Source organism: Corvus kubaryi, unplaced genomic scaffold (assembly GCF_017639235.1).
Source record: "Corvus kubaryi isolate FWS band 111438036 unplaced genomic scaffold, C.kubaryi_AGA036_p1.0 137, whole genome shotgun sequence".
In the NCBI taxonomy this organism is placed as follows: domain Eukaryota; kingdom Metazoa; phylum Chordata; class Aves; order Passeriformes; family Corvidae; genus Corvus; species Corvus kubaryi.
Genome location: NW_024580671.1, coordinates 31511427 through 31531655, shown reverse-complemented (window position 1 = coordinate 31531655; position 20229 = coordinate 31511427). Strand labels below are relative to the sequence as shown.

At 36.8% G+C, this 20229-nt stretch overlaps 1 protein-coding gene across 3 annotated transcripts in view; it reads right to left on the bottom strand.

Moving 5' to 3' along the window:
- The window catches only part of PTPN12 (protein tyrosine phosphatase non-receptor type 12), a 70618-nt gene that overhangs the window by 28122 nt on the left and 22267 nt on the right, over positions 1 to 20229 (bottom strand). For all 3 annotated transcript variants that reach the window (XM_042018439.1, XM_042018436.1, XM_042018437.1), the window contains exons 2-7: positions 10140 to 10248; positions 6943 to 7019; positions 5842 to 5937; positions 4787 to 4825; positions 3989 to 4060; positions 2505 to 2564 (exon numbers count right to left, since the gene is read on the bottom strand). In XM_042018439.1, coding sequence (XP_041874373.1) covers positions 2505 to 2564; positions 3989 to 4060; positions 4787 to 4825; positions 5842 to 5937; positions 6943 to 7019; positions 10140 to 10248 — 453 coding nt within the window. The remainder of the gene's footprint in view (positions 1 to 2504; positions 2565 to 3988; positions 4061 to 4786; positions 4826 to 5841; positions 5938 to 6942; positions 7020 to 10139; positions 10249 to 20229) is intronic.

Here is a 20229-nt window from a genome sequence, read left to right as displayed (position 1 = left end):
GAGAAAGGTGTTAATGATAACACATATTTGAATTTGTACCAAAGAAGTAGTGCTATGAACCTTCACTTTGACAAGCAAAGTCATTTACTGGAATAACAAACCTTACAGCTTATACCACATCAAAAAATAGAAGAGAAATTCTGAAGTCGTATTTGAAGTGCTGCTAATGCATAAGAAGATGCCCTATGGGACAGTTCAGAAGCCCCTCATTACTATATGGGTTAAAGGACCCACAAGGCTGCACCATATGAAAAGATTCCATGCCCTTACAGCTACAACTTAGAAAGGGAGAAAGAATCTTTCATGTGATCTTTCTTTTTCTATTTGTACTTCAGTAACTTAAATTGAGGGGAAAAAAATGGGGGCGAAGGTGTTGTCACATTACAAAATAAAGTATGTGCACAGGCTCACAGAGGGAACTAAGAAAACAACAGAAATAATCGAGACCTTATCTAAATACAGATCACACTTGCAACAAAAGGTACACTTTTATTCTAGTAACAGGAGCTACAATAGGACTAAAGGCAAGGTAAGAAGCAAGCTTTAGAACAGCTTAGTTACTCAGCTACCTGAATCCCTGAAAATCCTCTCTTTCGTCATTATCCAAAGCATCTGCAGCTACCAGCAGAACCAGGAGCTAGCTCTACTGCACCTTTCCATGCTGGTGTCACACCCCTGGGTTCCAGTATACCCCTCCAAGTAATGTACTGGAGAGCATGAAGTTTTCGATCCACATTACAGTCTACGGGTTTCAAGACCTACACTACCTTCTGTTTAGTTACGTGAGAAGCAACATAGCAGGCCTCTTGAGCATGGAAAGTGATCTATTTTTGATGCTTGACTTTTCCCCGCTCTGTGGAAACACCATAGCTAGCTAAAACAAGAGAAAACACAGCCTAAGAAAGCACAAATTTGAAAATCTAGATGATTATGTAAAACCAAGGTCATCAGTAAAAAGGAAGAGTTACAGCTGGCTATTAAGGTCCACCAAGAAATTTCACTTAACAACTTTTAAAAAGACCAGTGATTTTTCACATTAGCAGAATGGTCAGGGGAAAAAAAGGATTTGCTTTCTTACATGAAAATCAAAAATTTAAAAGAGCCTTTATAGTTCTTTTTTCTACTGTCAATTATAAAGCTAAAAAACCAAAGCTCTTTCTTGAAAATAATCAAGTTTCAGTCAAACTGGTTTTCCTTCTACAAACTAAAATAACTTTGTAGATTTACGGAAATTTTTAATTCTTTTGCATAGTTCTTTTTTGTATGATAATCCACCACAAATGCTACAGAAGTGACAAAACATAATTATTCTGGAAAGCCTGAAAGCAAACTTTAAAAGATATTACTTTATACCACAAATACACTTTTTCCTCCCCAGTGCAAGGCTACACTTAGAATTCTTCAAAGTAAGCTGAAAGTCTGTAATTAATTTTACAGGAATCCTCAAGCAAATCTGCTACTTAAATCTGAAGAAAAGCCACTTTATCAGATGCACATTTTAAATATCAACACATCTTGTTAACCCTTTCAGTTAAATTGTTTATCATAGGAACAAACTTCTGTTTCCTTGCTAAGATCAGAAGTTCAGCACAAACCGTAGGTTTTTGTTGCTGCTCAGTTTTTAAGCAGTACAGAGGCATCTAATCGGGACAGAACCCCCCAAAGTCAATAGCCAAATGGCATTTTCATCTATAGGATAGGCAAGCACAATATACATCAGTTAGCTTCTGGTGTATCTAGTTCATACAACACTGAGGTATAAAAGGAAGGCAGCTTCTGGTTTGGGGTTTTTGGTATCCTGTTCTGTTTTGAAGTACACCATGTCAAAAAAATGTCACAAACCCTGGTTACTACACAGAATTTCTGTTATCTGAACAGTCTCCCAGCCCAGTCAGTTATGAGCATTCAGGACACACTAACAGAAACAAACTGATTAAGTTCATGCATTCCTAGCAAAATACTGCAGACAAAAATTATTCCCCAAGGTTACTCCCCTCATGATTAAGCAGTTTTCATAACTGTTGTGATATCTGTTGTTGAACTGGAACAAAGCTTTGCTAAAGAAAACATAACCACAAATGAGACTAACCTGTAATAAATCATTTATTAATGCAGGTTGCCAATTAAAATGACAGGTATTCTGTAAAATAGACTGTCATGCTTCATGTTTTTGCAGGAGGGCTCTCCAGTTTGTATTTAGTGGTAGCTGCTCTTCATTCAAATGAGGTCTGACATTTGACATCTGGCATTTCAGTGTAAGTTTATAAGAAAAGCTTAAGGCATTTGGGTAAACAAGAACATAGATAAAAGGCAAAGGGTTTTGCTATTCCTCCTTTATATACTAAGATTTTAACACAACTTTCTCATTTGTCATATTTTATCATTTACATACATAATCAGCACCTAAAAAAGTGAAGATATTTTCTTGAGTTTCTGACACTGTATCATTTTAAAGACCTTTGAGCAGCCATTGAAGATGAGACCAGAAGTGACTGTGTACTTACATTTTGAAATTCAAGTAATAATGTTCTAATGAAGTAATCTGTTCTTGCTTGCTCAGCTTCCTAAGCATGAGAAAACAGTAATACATTGGGAAAAAAAATTAAAAATCAATATGCAACACACAGGATATAACTAAAACTTTAAGCTTTAAACTTTAAGCTCAGGTGTCTTTTTTTAATTCACTGGTTTTGTATTTATGATTTCCTCAAGAGAGAGGCAATCAAAACACTGATCACCACACCAGCAAATTAGCTTGCTTCACAAGATGTGCAAAATGTCTTAATTCTACTTAAAATGTGAGTTTTGAAATTAATGTCTTGTGTGCTCCAAAGTCATCCATAAACCATGTAAGAATATTTCTAAGTACCTATTTTGCTTTATTTCTCCTTAATTTTAATTTACAGATTGCCTTTCACAGCCATCCCTCTATAACACTTTTGCTGTATAAACTTCAACCTCTTACCACTCTATCCTGTGATCTCTCCTTTATTTTCCTTTTCCTTTTTTTTCAATTAAGGGTGCATCTGAAAGAACCACTGATTATCTTGGTTGTGGCCAAAAAACCTAGCTTCTAGCTCACAGAATTTTCAAGTCTTCCTTTGGAATACCAAGGAAAATTTATACTGCAGACATCAAACAATATTATTGTACTTTAAATATCATTAATATCAGAATTTGAAGATGCCTTTAAAAGCTTGGCATTACAGTTTCCCACAGAGAATTTAGGAGACTGCATATACGCTTTAATGTGTTTCTATCTCCTACTGGGAATTTACCGTTTCCCATCAACAATTGCAACACTTTGCAGGTTTTAAAGCAATGCAGCCCACATACACCAGGGTACCTAAAGGGAATACATTCTCAGCTGTAGCTAAGAAGTCAATTACAACAAACACACAAAACCCTTTCACCAATATCACAAGGAGGAGGTATTTTCAACTTACAGTATGAAAAGGTTACTCAGAATCTTTATAGATGAAAATTTGCTAGTATATCTTTTCCTGACAAGATGAAGTGTACTTAATTCTTGTTAGACTATTTCAAAGTAGTATTAAAGCTGAATAAGCAGGCACGTTAGCTCTTTCTGAACACCTAAAAATACTTCATGCTAATTAATAAAAATAACCTATTCCAGTGTTACTTTCATTGCATTCAGAACGCACAAGACATAACAGAAAAAACAACTGCACAAGACTTTAATTTCTTGAGTATAGTACAGACATTCAAGACTACGTCATATAAAGCTCAAGAAATAATACATAAAAAGATACAAGACCAAGGGACACAGGTTCCCTTCTTTAAAAAAACAAAACTATCGTGGAGGATTCAAAAAACCACACTGGTTAGATATGCACATTCCTTTGAGAGTCCTTGTGTAAAATTTAGTACTGAACAATTAAAAAGCCCACTACAAACAGTTCGTTGAACATTTAAGTTACAAACCCACTAAATACTTGAAAATTAATTTATAAAGCTTTATACTTACACAAGAAACACGAAATGGTCCAAAAGTTACAGCTGCTTCTCCATACAGAGGCCAGTAACGCTCACATTTTTTCTGTTAAAGTAAAGATTCCTAATTTGATTCATGCATGGTACTGAAAGATGATTAATAGAAGGAGAGCAGACAAAATCACAACCCTGAATGCCTTATTCTGGACTTCTTTTAAGAGAGTAAAATAATTTTTCTCTTGGATAACAAAAGAAAAACAAAACCAAGACTGCAAACAACCAACATACATACAGGCAAAAGACACTTCGTAAATTAGGATGTGGACTTCATGTCTGCCTGTACATATGCATAATCATCATACAGAGGGGAGCAAAGAAAGCTTAGTTTTTGTGAAAGCTGGAAATTCACAGTTCTGGATTTCCTTCTAAGGTCATAAGAATAAAGAAGAGAGATTTTTTAAAAAATTGTTTTTGCAGCTGTATCAATTGACAGGAAATTCTGAAGGACTCAGGATTTTCATAGTTGGCATACATCCCACGAAGAGCAAGACACTCTTTTTCCACAGCGACATGGTTAGAAACAAACCTTTGGTACAGTTCTGTACACAAACACATATTCCACTAAGATGACACCTAAATAATCATGTAACCCTACAAAAGGGGCAAAAAAATGCAGTCTCATGCACTATTTCGTATGTACAGAAATGTAAGGATATGCATTCCCACTTCATCGGGCATATTATTATTACATTTATGGATTTGGCATAGGAAGCTTCACAGCTATTGCCCCATATGGACAAAGCTCATTTATTCTTGTATTTAGGACACATACCCTTCCCATTTCAAATTCTCGACAGGCCATTACAATTATCTGAAAAGAAAAAAATGATGCTCCAAGTTAGATGTTTTTAGATATGTAACTTACACCTACACTTCACCACATGCTTTATCAGGCAGATAATGATATACTTTAAGTGGTTACTATGGAAGAGACTAATTATTAATAATATTTTCTTTCCTGCATACACACGCTCTTTTAATTCTAAAACTGTAAACGAGTTTTATCCTTCACAAAATCTACATCACTAGTACAACACTTTAAGGCTGCTTAATTCAAATTCACTGTAATCCTGTATAAATACCTTATTTATTCAGTCTGACTGTAAATTCTTAACTCATAAAAATAGAGAACCATTTGCCAGCTGACAGAAACATAGCTATATTTGCTTAAAGTGACAGAGTGCATAAAATATTAACAACCCCCCTCCCCCAAAACCCAACCATCAATCAAATTTCTTAGGTGCAACTATTTCAGAAAGCATGAGTAGCACAATAAAAATGCACCAATGGGTGAGATATTTGTTACTGTAAGTAACCATGATTCAAGTGTCAAACCGCCCCTCCAAAAAAATTTCACTAATAATTTGTCAAACGTCCAATTTCCACAAGTATTTAAGCGCTACTTCCTGACAAAAGCTGTTTAAACAGATGTAGAATATTAAAACCAATAAGTAACCCAAAATCTGCATAAAAAAGGTAGGTGGTTTGAGGTTTTTTCTTGTTTCACATGCTGCTTCTGTATTTGATTAGGTCAGTCCACATTAAGTCAGAATTGTAAGGTCTCCTACAGGAGAAATGTAACCAAGCAAGAACCTATTCATAAATATGAAGGACTTAATATTCATTCAATAAAATTATTACTTTGAATTAACATTATTAAAATGAATAAATAATATTAATGCTATTTAACTACAAAAAGCAAGACCTAGGAAGAAAATAATCTAAATCACTATCAATATTTTGATAATAATAGCCAGCTCAGGCAAAAAATACACAGTCATAGTGCCATGAAATAAGGTAACACTGAATTTTTCTATAGGTACTTACAGCAACGTTATATTCCCATATCATCCTCCAGAAGTCTATGACTGTATTGGCCAGCGGTCCCTGGGTAGCAACATATGCTTTTGGCCCATGTACTCCCTGGCATTGCAGAAAGGAACCATTAATGTTTATAAAGAACATTTATCTGCACTGAATAAAAAAAGGTTTGGGGTTATAATCGTGTAAAATTAGAATTTTTTTTTATATACAACAGGAGGGGTGAATACGAAACGAGTCCTAATTACATTAGTGGGAATTCTGCTGGTGATCTCAGGGGAGCCCAAGATTACAACAGCTACAGCACTGCCAGAAACTGTCACAGGAAATAAGTTTCTGTATGTTCAGATTCTGAAGATTCTCTTTAAGTCTGCATTTTCTTTGTTACTCTAACATTCAGTGATGAAAAATTAAAAATCTTTCTGCAGAAGGGCATTCTCTTGAACAAATTTTAAGTTCCTCCCTCCCTGTAATACATTTCAAAAACACAGACTTTAAAAAACTGTTTTATATAAATGTTCAGTACTTCAATATTCAGCTTTTCAAGCTAAATGTTCACGCAGGAAGATTTACAGGAACACCTGTTTCTGAAAAATAAATACTGTGTAGAAGCAGCATCAGAGTAAAGCTACAAAGACAGCTCAAGACCTAAATACTTTGAAACAAAACTGTAACAGGCTTTTAGTCAAATTCTGGCTTCTCTTTAAGAATGTTAGATATAATTCCATTGCCATGCTTCTTCCATGAACAGAGCAAAATGTGTAGTAACATACACAATTTGTCAAACACCTCATTTATGGTCCCTAAAAACATCACCTGTTAAAAGAACTGCATCTGAATTTTCCTATGGTATAAAGCTCCTATTTGCTCACCTGCCACTTTAAAATGAAGTATTTTACATTATATTTCCACTTATAAGTAAAATCAAAGCTTTAAAGATTGTGTTATAAATGGCATCATGTTTGCAAATTTATTCAAGTCATAATAAAAGCATATCTTCCCTCACAGCTTTCAAGTCTTATGTTAGACTATAATATTAAAACTGCCCTGACATGAAATAAAAGCTTAAAAAGAACTGAAGAACTGTTTTAAACTTGTACGACATACCTTAATAAAGTTTGCATTGATGTAGTCTGAATCTTGTGGGGGAGTTTTTAAGGTCAGTTTAACTCGGCTGTGATCAACTAAAAAAAAAAAAAAAAATTTATTTGAAAAAGGATTACAACACATGTAAATCAGTATATAACAGTAAATATAATATATATAGTACATTAAAGAACATTTCCCAAAGATAGGTCACACAAGCAAGTCAGTACATTTGATTTGTGGGTAAACCAAGTCAGGTAGAGAAAAGCAGAGTAGCTCCTACTGCTATGTGCTTCAGATGCTCAAGTTCACAGGATACCACCTCCTGGAGTTCCAAGAGCAATTCATTACAAAGACGCAAAATGCAATTAACCAGAAGCCATCAAAACTGCAGTTATACAACATTAACACAGATCATGGTGGTCAGAATTAAGGCACACTTAGGGAAAGCAGAAAGCATAAAACACCAGTGCACAGTTAAAGCAGCTGGGAGCTCTCAAAGTCTCTGCCAAGGAGCACTCCATCAGATATTGCAACAGGAAACAGGTACCAGGGTTTATTGCTCAGGCACAGGCTGACCCCTATCCCCTAAACACTGGGCTAGGCTCATTGCTGCAGCACTTCTGAACTAGGAAGCAGCAGATTCCTTCATTTAGGGGGTTTTGGACATGTCAAGTTTCTGCCTCAAACATTACTGACTGTCTCAGAGAAAGCTTCTAATAAAAACAGCAGATCTTTGGAGACTAAAATCCTCAGTAATATAAAAATAGCTTTATTACTTGTTGACAGAATAAACTAAACATTTTGGTATTCTTTTTAGCATTAAAAAAAAACCTGCTTCTTTAATACAACAACAACTTGACTGTTACTAAAATGGTGTAGGTGGTTGGCAGGTTTGCCAGTCCTTCCAGCTCTTGTTGATAAGAAAACTTATTAGCTATCATATAAAAATTGTTAAAGCTATTCTGCAATAGAGGCTCTTCTAGTTGAAAATCCATATCAGAAAAGAAATTATCTTTAAATGGGGCAACAGAATTATCTGTAGAAACAGCAACTTCTCGAGCAATTTGTTACTTTCTGCTCCCAGGGTCAATTCCTCAACCACAGAACAGCTGCTAAGCCTTTGATTAGACCTAAATTCAAGAAAATTACAAAGAACAAATATATTTCAAAAGAACAAATATGGTTAGTTGGGTTTTTTGTTTTGTCAAAACATCATTGATAATAAAACAGGGAACCACGCCCACAAGAAGCAAATGCTAAGTTATTTCTATTCAGAAAGTTCTTCCAAAAAGTTTGCAAATTGGTGAAATTTTTCCGCCAGTCCTCATAACATGCAAAAAAAAATTTGTGTTACCACATAATGCTTCTTAAAAAAGCACAAGTGTAAATTACGATACTTTTAGATCACAAATCTAAAGACAGCACACTCATATACAGGCCTAGAAAAAGCCTTAAAACACATTGCACTGTGTTACACTCTGATACATAGATTGTAAAAGCAAGAACACTCTCTAAGCATGCAATGGTGTCATAAGACTTTATACTAAAAACTGCTTTTAAGTGGCAGAACAGACTAATTAAACGAGCAGGCTAATGAGGGATCTTATATTCCCAGCACATTAGATCCAAAATTCTAGAGCAGCTTCCAAATGTCAACATTGCCATCCTGTCTCTGTGTTCCACAGCTCATCTGCTACAGAGTTCAAGGTCTGGAGTAGAATTCCCCCAAAAATATCCACTGCTGTTCCCAGCTTCTAAGTGCTTGGATATTATTATATAACTTAAAGGCTCAGTTCACAATAACTGATCAGTTCTTCAGGTGACCAGTTAACACCATGTTGCATTTAACTACCATTTAGGATGGCTTAGTAAACTGCAATGGGAACATGCATCTTCTACTCTGAAGCCAGTGTTGAGTTAGTGCTGAGGTACTGATCTCTCTGGAAGCAGTAACAATTTCTGATAAATACAGCACTAATCTCTGATTAAGTTACAAATGTACATTCTTTCCTGGATTTACAAGAGATAGGCAATGATACTTTGCCTTTCTCCTGCTTCTTTTCATTTCAAGCTGGTCTCCCATCACTTCATTGCCAGAGCCTTTGGATGTTTGAGACATTCACTTGAACTGAAAATATACCTTCAATTTTCCTCCATCTCGGCTTTGAAGTTCGCTCATTTCCCCACTGTGAGCTTCGTTCCCTTCCAGATCCCAGTGACTCAGCTCTTATTTCCATGCAGATGACAAATATGCTCATCTACTGCTATAGTTGCAGCCATTCACTGCTGCAGTGCTACTGTCTCACCAACTCAGCCCGCGTGCTACCAAGATTTTGCTATTTTGTTCATGATCTACCAAAATGCCAGGACACTGTTAATCAGATGACAATAACAACTTCCTCTCTCTTTTTCACTCTCTTTCACTATCAAACATTTCCTCCCAACTAATAAGCAGAGTAAAATGTACCTGTTGCTGACCTTTTGGGATAAGAGAAGTGGCATTTGTCAGAAGACTACCCTTTAATCTCACTGTCAGCTCTTCAGATCAAGAAGCGCAGTGAGAGCTTCTGAAATAAGTGGCCTCAGGAGCTACACAAAGTGAGCGTGTAACAGACAGTCTTGTAATTTCAGATCACTGATCTGTTGTATCCACATGTTGGTGGGTTTAAAATCTAAATTGTGCTCTGAGTCTTGCTTTCTGTGTCCACACATTAAAAAGAATTTCATTTGGACTCTAGCAAAATAGAAACCAAAGCTAATCCAGCACTGAAAGTTCTCCAAAACGATTTTCAAGATACAAATAGGCAAAAAATATCTATTTTACTTTAAACCAGGTTCCCTAAGCGTCCTTAAAATTTCACCTAGAGTTTATGCTGACATTTGTTTTCTACCAAGAATAACATGCTCCTAAGGAAAACATACATTTAAGCATCTAGTAAAGTTCTCAACTATTCTGAGCTAAAATGAAAGTGTTGGCTTGATACTGCTTCAGAACCACAACATATTTACCTTCAGGTGATACCTCTCCTGATAAAATATAAGAATATTCAGTCACTTTGCCTTCCAAGTTAAAAATAAAAATTTTAAGAACGTCATCTTTCAGCAAATTATCTCCAATTTTGCCTTTCAGTAATAACTAAAAATTAAAATTCAAAATACATGGAAAATAACAAGCCCTTTCCTTTGTCTTCTATTAACATGTAAATCAGACTTACATGGCAATATATCCTTGTATCTATTCTTTTTAACATTTTCTTCTTTTTCTCCAGTGGCTGTTGGGTAGATCTTCTCTGTTCTGTATTTTGTTGATAATCTTCTTAACCTCTGAAATAAAAGATTTATGTTATATTTTCAAGCCTCAAGATAAACATCACAAGGTATTCGTTTCATTGATGAAGATGATTACTAGGAAAAAAAATTTCTTCTCTTTTACGATACTCACTACAATGAAGTTTAAACATCTAATTATCCAGTACTTTTAGCACAGTTTATACCCAAGTTGATGCCAGCTCTATGCATCATGAAACATGGAACTTTGGAAAAGACTACAGCACCAGCATGGACTATGGCCATATTTTACTTAGATCACACATTGCCCTGTTGTGGAGTAAGAACTGCATAACAATACCTGTGAGAAATAGAAACATCTCGGGATACCTGGAGGAAGAGCACAGCATGGGCTGGCTCACAAACAGCTGGCACTTGGCTCTGAGGCACAAGGCTTCCAGCACTGACAACTGAACAGAAACCAAAATCTTACATGTAACTGGTGCCAACTCCTAACACCCAACTCCCGCTGAGTTTCAAGCTCAAAGAAAGAATGTCCCCATCTCTCAGGCACAAGCTATTCACAGTTAAGATGAGTGACAGGAGGTCTGCTGTATTCACAACAATATGTCATTTTTCCCCCCTCCATCTTTTTCAAATCTTAGAAATGTGAGCAAGTCAAAACCTCTAATAATAAAAACCAGCTACTGCCTTCCAGTGACCTAGGAAATAAAAAGAGGAATACAGCTTTTATCATCCCAAATAAGTTAGGCATTTGCAACCTTAAAACTGAGGAGGAAACGTTCTCATTGAAAAAAATAAATACAAGAGGAGCCAGCAGTTCTTGTTATTTTAGACTGTGTAGACATCCAGATTTAAAAAGGAACATTAAAGAACTCAGAAATTTAACTCTGGTGGTTGCAAACCCAGCCATTCTATCAACACTGACATGGTGGTGGTGCATAAGACTATCAAGACGAAGATTGAAAGTAGCTTCAAGCAAGTTTAGCATCTCCAGTGAGGGGTGTTCTGCTCAGATAGAAAGATAACACATTCTTCATGTTTCCCTCCCTCTATATCCAATGCATCATTATACACGTGAAGACTCAAAACATTCACGATTTGTGCTCTTTTGGGGAAGGGAGACAATGGGAGAGGTTTTTTGTCAGTTAAAAATGTAAATCTTGTTTGTCACTGACTATGCAACAATGTACAGGCAGAAGGGTATCATAAAAATGATCATCTGTTTGAAAAGCCAGTTTTAGTATCTTTAGAAGAATTCAAGAAGAAAACACTTGGGACACTCACTGCACACTTCAATTAAAAACATGTTTTGGCAACTCAAGCCCTCCAATAATTCCTCCTAATTTACTATGCAAATGAGGTGACTAAATATGCATATTAGGTCCAAAATTGTCCTAGTCCCACTCTCAACCCCAAGAAGAAAATCACATAAAACTTAGCATCTCTCTTACATAGCAAAAAACATTTTCATGAAATTTATATGGCTATCGTAAAAAAAAAAATCAAATTACCTACGCAAAAGTGGATAAAACATGTCATTAATTTAATTGAATAATACACATCTAATAAACCAGAAAAGTGACATTTGCAGGGCAAAAACAAATGGCAGGTTTGAAAAAAAAAAAACCAACACCAAAACCAAAGCAAATCAAGTAGTACCAGTTTTCAATTTTTTTGTCTTCTGCAAGGACTTCCTCACAGATTAAATCACTGAACACTAAAAAGAGCAACAGAACTGGCCTGCAACTTTTTTTTTCTTAAAATGAATTTTTGAGAAGCTTGCAGTATTAGTCAATGAAGAAAAACAGTAAATATCTGGAGGTGTGATAGTAAGTCTCCAACCACACAGTGATGAAACTATAAATATTTAATCTGAAAGCATTGCTACAGTGAGGAACAGGAAGATTCAATTCCTAAAAAGACACAAACAGTTCCTGGAAGCCCCCATTGCAGATTACACTCATCTTTGCAACACTAAAGACAAATTCACAGCACAACCTCTATGCACAGCAGGCAGAGAAACCTGGTTTGTCACACAGCACAGACAAAGAATACCACTGCACATAGGAGACATTGTCCTACGTAACACTGACCTTTCCTAAGCCAAAAAATATCAGTTGTGCTAAAATTGAACACAATCAGGAGTCTAGAAAAAGCCAGAAGTATGCACATAATTTGGCTAAATCAGCTATGAACTGCAAGGCTGAGAAACAGTTAGAAATAGGCTAGAAACCTCCAATTAAGGTATGAAAAAAAAGCAAAGACCAATGATGATACTTTCTAAGCACAGTCACTAGTATGATTTTGTGTAGTGTTCCAACATGGCTGTGAGTTTTAAAGGGTTTTTCCTCTATCTTACTCATTTTTATGGGACAAATGTTATGACTCTGCTTAAAAGAAGTTTAGTGAAAAACTACATCTACAAACCATGACTAGAAGCAAAAGTTATTTTACCTGAGAAAGAACACACTCAAGGAAGTCAGGTTAGGTATGAAAAAACATCCTAAGAAGGTGATCCTTTTTGCTTTAGCCCATTTTAAAGGCATGCAAGAAAAAACTTCCACTAATACAATTTGGACGAATTGTAAGCCAAAAAGACTCGAGTGACTAGCACCAACTTTCATTTTCTGGAAAGCAATGTTAGGAGAATCCATCATAGCCTTCCTCCCTACATGATTCATTCTCCCCTGCTCTACAGTCTGCTAAACAGACCAGAAAGTACAATTAGCTTAGCCCAGCTCCAAGGCAAAGCCTGGAAATTAAATACAGGTTGATTCTAGCACACATCTGTTCCAAAATACTTCAGGATCCATGCTTTTAATGTGTGTTTACCAGCTGTTCTGTGACATGGGTAACAGAAGATACCTAAGTACGGTCCTGAGAGCAATCAAAACAAATAAGGAGCATTCTTTGTGATTTATAGCATCAGCTACATTGAATAACATGTATTTCATGCTTTGGAAGAGGAAGAATTGACTAAAGAGTAAGGAAAGAATTTAAAAACTGAGCTTTGAACAGACTACCACAGGAATGGAAAAGTGCCAGACTCAGCAGAGGATTCCGCCCTACACGCAATAGAAAATTCCTGCAGAAGGCTATTGCAGTGTGCTCACAGCCTGCTGTGGGATGCAAGGGATCCAGTGCTTCCTAGGTTACAGCCCAGAGTGACCAAGAGGAGGAGAATGTACTCAATAGCAGAACAGGGGTAATGACAGGGCAGAAGAGAAAGGAATTCTGTTCAGACTACACTAAGCTGACAAGACAGCCAGCAAGATCTGTCTCAGCCGGGTTTCATGCTAATTCTTAATAAACAACTGTCTACAGTACAAAGCAGCACTCACTTTTGGGTTAAGTGAGTAAACTGCCAAAATGCTTCCCTGAAGATACTGGGACACCAACAGCAGGGTCATGGGAGGTCCAGCCTGGTGCCTCTGCAGATAACACTGGGCGCTTCCGTGACACTCGCCTATTCAGTGGGAATGCTATTCCAGTACCACAAAAATCTTCACTGGTATGTTCTCTTAAGAACAAAATGGTCAGAGAGTAAGTATGATGACCCATAAATATATACTTTAAGAACTACATTCACAAGGCCTTTAGTTCCACTCATTAGAAAAGCCCAATTTTAATTCTGCTTATTCATTGTGTGACAGAAGTGGTTTGTGGGGTGGTGACAAACACCACATGTGACAGTGGGGAGACGAGTCTTTGAAACAATTTAAGTTTCAGAAACATACTTCCAACTTCCACAGTGGTTTTACAATCTGTACTACAAATCTACTTCAGAGTGTTTATGAAAAGACAAACCAGCTTTTCAAACCGAACTTGTGTAATCCCACCATATTAAGAAGAACTTTGTTCAATCATTTCAGGAAATACAGATCTTTGACCTTCATTGTCAGTTTATTTATTTATTTGACCATTTCCAAAGCCTGTAAAGACACGATGCCTAATATCATAGAAGTGCTGTTTGTGGATTAAAGAAAGCATTTATATAGCTTATTGAAATTTAAAGAACTCACTTCAAAAGAATAAACTTTATTTAAGATACAAAAGTTCCTTTGACTTCTTTCCAGGCTTTTTTTCAAGGAGAACATGACAAATAGTTCACCAGAGTTTCTGTTATCTCCAGTCCCCAAACTGCCTCCTAAGTCTTGTCTGACATTTCTAATTGGCAAAACAAGAGATAATAAAACAGGGATGTTCTCTTGACTCTCCTTTTTGACCATTCCTGAGGAGCAGGACATACCAGAGTGTCAGATGCCAGTTGCTACAGTATTCCATGACACCCACTTGCCATGTGACAACAGGCCAAAGAACCGGGCTCAGGAAGTTCTACACAGCTCTGCCAGTGGTCTCCTGACATTGTGCCAATCACACAGAACATATTTTGGTTTGCAAAATTTGCCTAAGTGCATTAAGAAATATTCAAAGAAACAAACAATTAAAGAAAAGCTTCCATAAAAGTTACTTTAAAAATCAGAGCATAAAAGAAGATGCTAGGAAACACTTAAAAAATGTTGCATTAATGCACTCATTTCATTAAATACGACAGCTATTTCTATTTTAAAGCGCACATTGCATTTTTCTTACTAACAGGAGGGGAAGAAAACCACAAGAATTATGTGCAATTCTGGTCTCATTCAAATAATTTAGATAAACATTAATAGGGCAGAATACATTCCCTAGTACTTATACTGTGAGAAAAAAGTACCTATATGGAGCAGTATGAACCAAATTACCACAAAAATGTCAAAATTACTATCTTCTGCTCATCTATACTCAGATTACACAAGTTTCAGACTCTGTACCTATGAATGAAGAAATGCCAGAGATGCCTTTGGCAACAGACAGTTCAATGCAGACTTTGGTATCAGTGTTCAAATGGGGCTCTGACTTCCTAAAACTGCTTTGGTTTCAGAAGTATTTCAACTTCAAGGCCTTGCAAATCCAACTGGAATTTTCCGATACCATTTTCTCACCAGTGAGGTCTCTGGGAAACACCAAGACTAGCTGATGGTAGTAAACTCAGGTGGAGAACAGACTATTCAGGAGCGCCTGTGTAGCTCCTGGTTGCAATAGCAAGGAATAAATGAACACAGTGAACAGCACTTTGTCTTAGGAGTATTTGTAAAACAGCATACACTTGTGACCCATGCCAATATTTCCCTTTTGATTCCTTTCAAACAGCAATTGTTTCCAAGAATTCCTAGCCCTCATGAAGGAGGGAAAAAACCTTCCCAAATACTAGTGAAACATAAACAATGAAAGGAGAATGATTGGGATCTGTAAAACTTCACTGTATCTCAACATTCACAGATGGCTTTGGCTGCAAAATAACAGGCCAGCAGCCTGCACTGGACCTATCTCTCTGAACAAAGCCCTGAAAGGAGATTGCAGGCTGAACTGATAGAACGAGGAGTTTTCATTGCCTTGGCATTCTCTTCTGGCAACACCTACTAACCCTCAAGCTCTAGGTGCTCCAAGGGAATCTCTGGTGAAGTGATTAATATACAAGCCTGCTAACTACACTCCCTTGGGAGCTCTGTCTTCAGCATTTCATAGCAGGACAGTGATGAGTCAAAAAACCCCCAGTGTTCCAGGAAGCTTCTGGGAACCGTGTAAAAGAAAAGCCCTCCAAAATTACCCAGACAACTGAAAACAGCATCGTTTCAGTACTAGATTGTATAGTGTGTTCTGTACAGGAGTTAGACTTCAACGATCCCTGTGGGTCCCTTCCAACTCAAGACATTTTATGATTTTACATCATCTTAACTCTCTGATATTTTCTCAGTAAAGAGGTGAATTCATGTTACTGCATTAATTAGAGATTTCTATCCCATCGAGAAGTATCAGCCAATGAAGACAATGCTGGTACATCCTCATGCAGAGAAGGCAAAATGATAATACTGCAAGCAGCCTGTTAAGGCTGCTTTCTTCAGTATCACACTAAAACCAGAAACAGGTAAAAAACCCAAACCAGCAGCTTATTCTCCAGAATTAGGTATTGTCAGAGTAAGACCAACATTTCCCATCTTTCCAAACCTGTATTTTCCCTAAGAAAAACATAAGAATCAGACACATCTCGCACGCTGCTAATAACTAAAGATAGATTTACACAGACACTATCAAAATGTGGGCTGAGTGCTTCAAAAGTTTCCTTTCCTCTCCCTCTTTTCTGAAACTATTTTTATACTATCTGCATGTCAATCCTAGTCTAAACTAACAGTACTATCAATTACAGTTACAGTTAACTTATGTTCCACATAATAGTTAAGCCACATACCTACTGCCAGTTTTACAAGGTTGGAGAAGAATAAGTAGATCCGTGGTTTGGCGACAAGCAAGGAAATAATCCAGCAAAGCAGAACATTAAATTACTAAAGCATAATCTAGTTTTAACTAGTAGGTTACTAACATATGTTCTGAGATATTTTAGAAAGTCCTGCAGCATACTCTTTAAGAATTGGGATTATAACTTCCCATCTCTGAACTATACTGTTTCCTCAGCACACTCACATTAATTGCAGTGACTACTGTGAACACATTACAAGAAGTGAAAACATGCTGGACAATGAAGTTGTAAGAGTTCTTTATAGACTATGAGTGAAGAACATGAAAATTTCTATTAGTATGAAAGCACGCAATTAGAAAGTTGACTGCTTTGGACTCAAGTCTAGGAAGCACCTTGATGCAAAACCAGAAAAGGTTAACATTAACATTAGCTCACACTACAAATAACAGGCTTCTTAGCAGTGTTAGAGCAATTCCAGAACAATTGTTGATAATTCAAAACAGAAATAAGCCTCAGATTTTTTGCAACAAGATGATTTTCTGTCCTCACAATATAAACCCAAACAGCATATGGAAGCAAAGCACTTGGAGAAACAAAGAAATAAAACGCAAACCAGGGAACCCCTTGTTTAAAATCATGATTTCCAAATTACTGGATTCATCATTTTCCTCTTATTCCTTCAGTGAAAGGTTTTTTATGCATGCTGACAGCACAAGTGTATTAAAAGCATCACATTTAATCTTGATTTAAAACAAAAAATGGCTGTAGGTTTAGGTAAACATCTCTTCAAGAGCCACTCTGTCTTATCCAGAAAAGGTGACCACACTTCAGTCCACTCTATCTAGACAGTCTATCTCAAACTCTGTCTCTGAAGTCAATCAAATTTTGACATCCGGGATGTGACACTGACACTGCCAGTGCAACATTTGAGTGAAGACTTCTACAGACCATGTCCTCCACCCAAAATAGAGATGAAGTAGATACTTGTCCTTGTCTCCTTTACGCACACCAGGTTTGCTTCAAAACCCAACAGCTCTGATGTTAACAGGAATGGATACCAAAGTAACAATGTCCCCACGACCAACCCTAGGAAACCTAGAAGAGATTATCTGAAGGCAAGTTGAGACTTTTTCCACAAAGAACACCCCAAAGGCAAGAGATTTTATTCCAGGTCAATCAGGCAGCTAAATGGAACACAAGCCATACTTTTTCATGGCCACAGGAGGGGCTGGACCAGTCACTGTTTGTGACAGCTTTGTGGCTCTTCAGCTTCAGTGCTTGTGTCTCAACCAACATAACATCCTGAAACACTCAAAAGCACCCTGTGACAAGCATTCATATCAATAAACAGCATGAGGATCTAAATAAGTACTAGCCTCTGTCCTTAAAGAATACTGATGGTTTTTAACCATATAAATTCTCCCTGAAATATTTTATCATCTATCACCACCTATTACTCCTCACCAGTCTTTACCATTCCCCTGCCTGTGACTTCACAGTATGTGGCATGAAGCTTTAAGATCCATGGACAATGTATTTTGCTTTTGTTTCTGCTCAGCGCAAAAGAAAAAGGGGGGAAACCAACCCAAATTCTCCTCCCTCTTCCTTCACAAGATGCAAAACCCTTCCTCTTTTCCCACGCCTTGGAACACATTTCCTTGAGGTCAGTGTTTGTTTTCCAAGCAATTCAAGGTGGGGAAAAAAAAAAAAAGCACCACAACTGAAACAGGAAACACTGAGCTTTCACTCCAACAGAAGTAAACTAGAATTTCCTACCTGCTAGTCCCCCACTACCAAAGCTGCCATAAATGAAGGCACAGGAGAATAGTCTTAGAGCTTTATTAAAACCTTACTTAAGCCTTTTAATAAGTCTGCACACACACACACACACACCCACACACACCCTCCCTCAAAAAAAGGTCTGCCATGGCTGTTACGTCCTGCCTTCCCAAAAGGGTTTTAACAGCCATGTCTTGCCAATTTATATGAAACACAGATCCTGCCCTGTAAGACTTTCACTGAGAACGAGTTTAAGCTGAAAATCTGGAGTCTAACAACTGTTCTGGGTCAAAAGCAGAGTTGTTTGTGCAGTCAAGAAACACTGCAATTCCAATCTGGTTTTGAGTCCAAATTACCTTACTGAAACATCTGTAGAGCTCAAAGGTGCTGTTCCTTTCAGTGACATCCTTTGGCATACAGCTGAATTGCTACTCAGTGGCATGAGTTTAGTGTTAAATATACAATTCCAATAACAATATGCCAATTTCGTCTTTCCCCAGAAGTCTAACTTTTTTTTTTTAAGCAATCTTGAACCTTGTATAAAAACACTGTATCTTTAGAGACTTTCAGCAGTTCAGAACCCCCACTATTCAGCAGGTAAAGCTAGGATACTGCTAATAGTTATGTTAGTTCATGATTGGCAAGTAAAACCCCCACTATCTAATAAATAAAAATAAGAAACTTTTGCTAAGCGCTGAATCAGTACTTCCATGCAGCAACACATACACAGGGAACATATAAGGGATTGTAAAAAAAAGATAAGATAGCAAATAGAAAATACATTTCTACTATCTGGAGAAAACACACAACTATTTTCACCCTTTCTTTGAGGCTGTGTTTGGAAGCCAAGGAATGTGCTAGTTATAAAGAGGCCATTTATGATAGAGTTCAATAGCATTTTAAGAGCCTCATTAAAGTCACAAACTTGTACTAAGATTTCAACTGTAATAACCCTAGCTAATAACCAGCACAATATTTATGGAGAGACAAAGGAATTTTGTGTTGTAATCATTTATATTTGCGGTATCTGTCAATTTTTGCCTAACAAATTTGTCCCCAACAATTCAGAAGAACACACCTTCCAAGCATCATTCTGGTTTCAAAAAGAGATGGGACAGTCCAATGGCCAATAAAATTCTCATAATTCTGGCAGAAAGAGGTATAAAGCAACTATTGAAATGAAACCAAAGCAGTAATGGCTAGTACAGAAACAATAAATTCAGACAACCAGTTATTTCCATGCATGACTTCAGATTATTTCTCTCCATTAAAGTTCTTGCTTTAATGGCTGAACATTCAAATAGCGCTGCTAAATGTTCAAATGCTTGAACAATATGAACTCTACCATTTAATTTGTTTCTGCTGAATTAAAGAAAAGGTCCTTAAATCTTCTCCATACATGCTATATTATATGCAGTTGTCTCCTACAAAAGTAACACAGGCATCTACACAGTGTTACCACTCAGAGTACACATTATAGCACTAATATAGTATTGCCACTCAAGAAGAATGTTTCTTACTTTCCTCATATTTTGTTCAATAAGCACTGCAAGACAAGGAAAAGGCTGTGGTGCTTCTCCCACATAACCATTTATTGTCTGACATACCATTAACACTTTGAAGTCCATGGTAACCTCAATCCCAGGTATTCTCAGGCCATGCCAATCCAAAAGTAGCTACAAAAGAAACAGTTGTCTCGGCAGGCCTGTATCTTGACAAGATACAAATAAAAGAATATTACAGGGAAGTTACCAGAAAGTAAATGAAAAAACTATTTTAATCAAACAGTTTGAAGTTTAATCTTCTTAAAATCATGAACATTTTTGAGGAAATTTTTAGTTCTGAAAATACACAAAAGCTTGTACCTAAAGGGCCAAGTAAAAGACATTCACTGTACATCCTCTTAAAGCCCGTGTTGAAAATCTGTACAACTATACTCC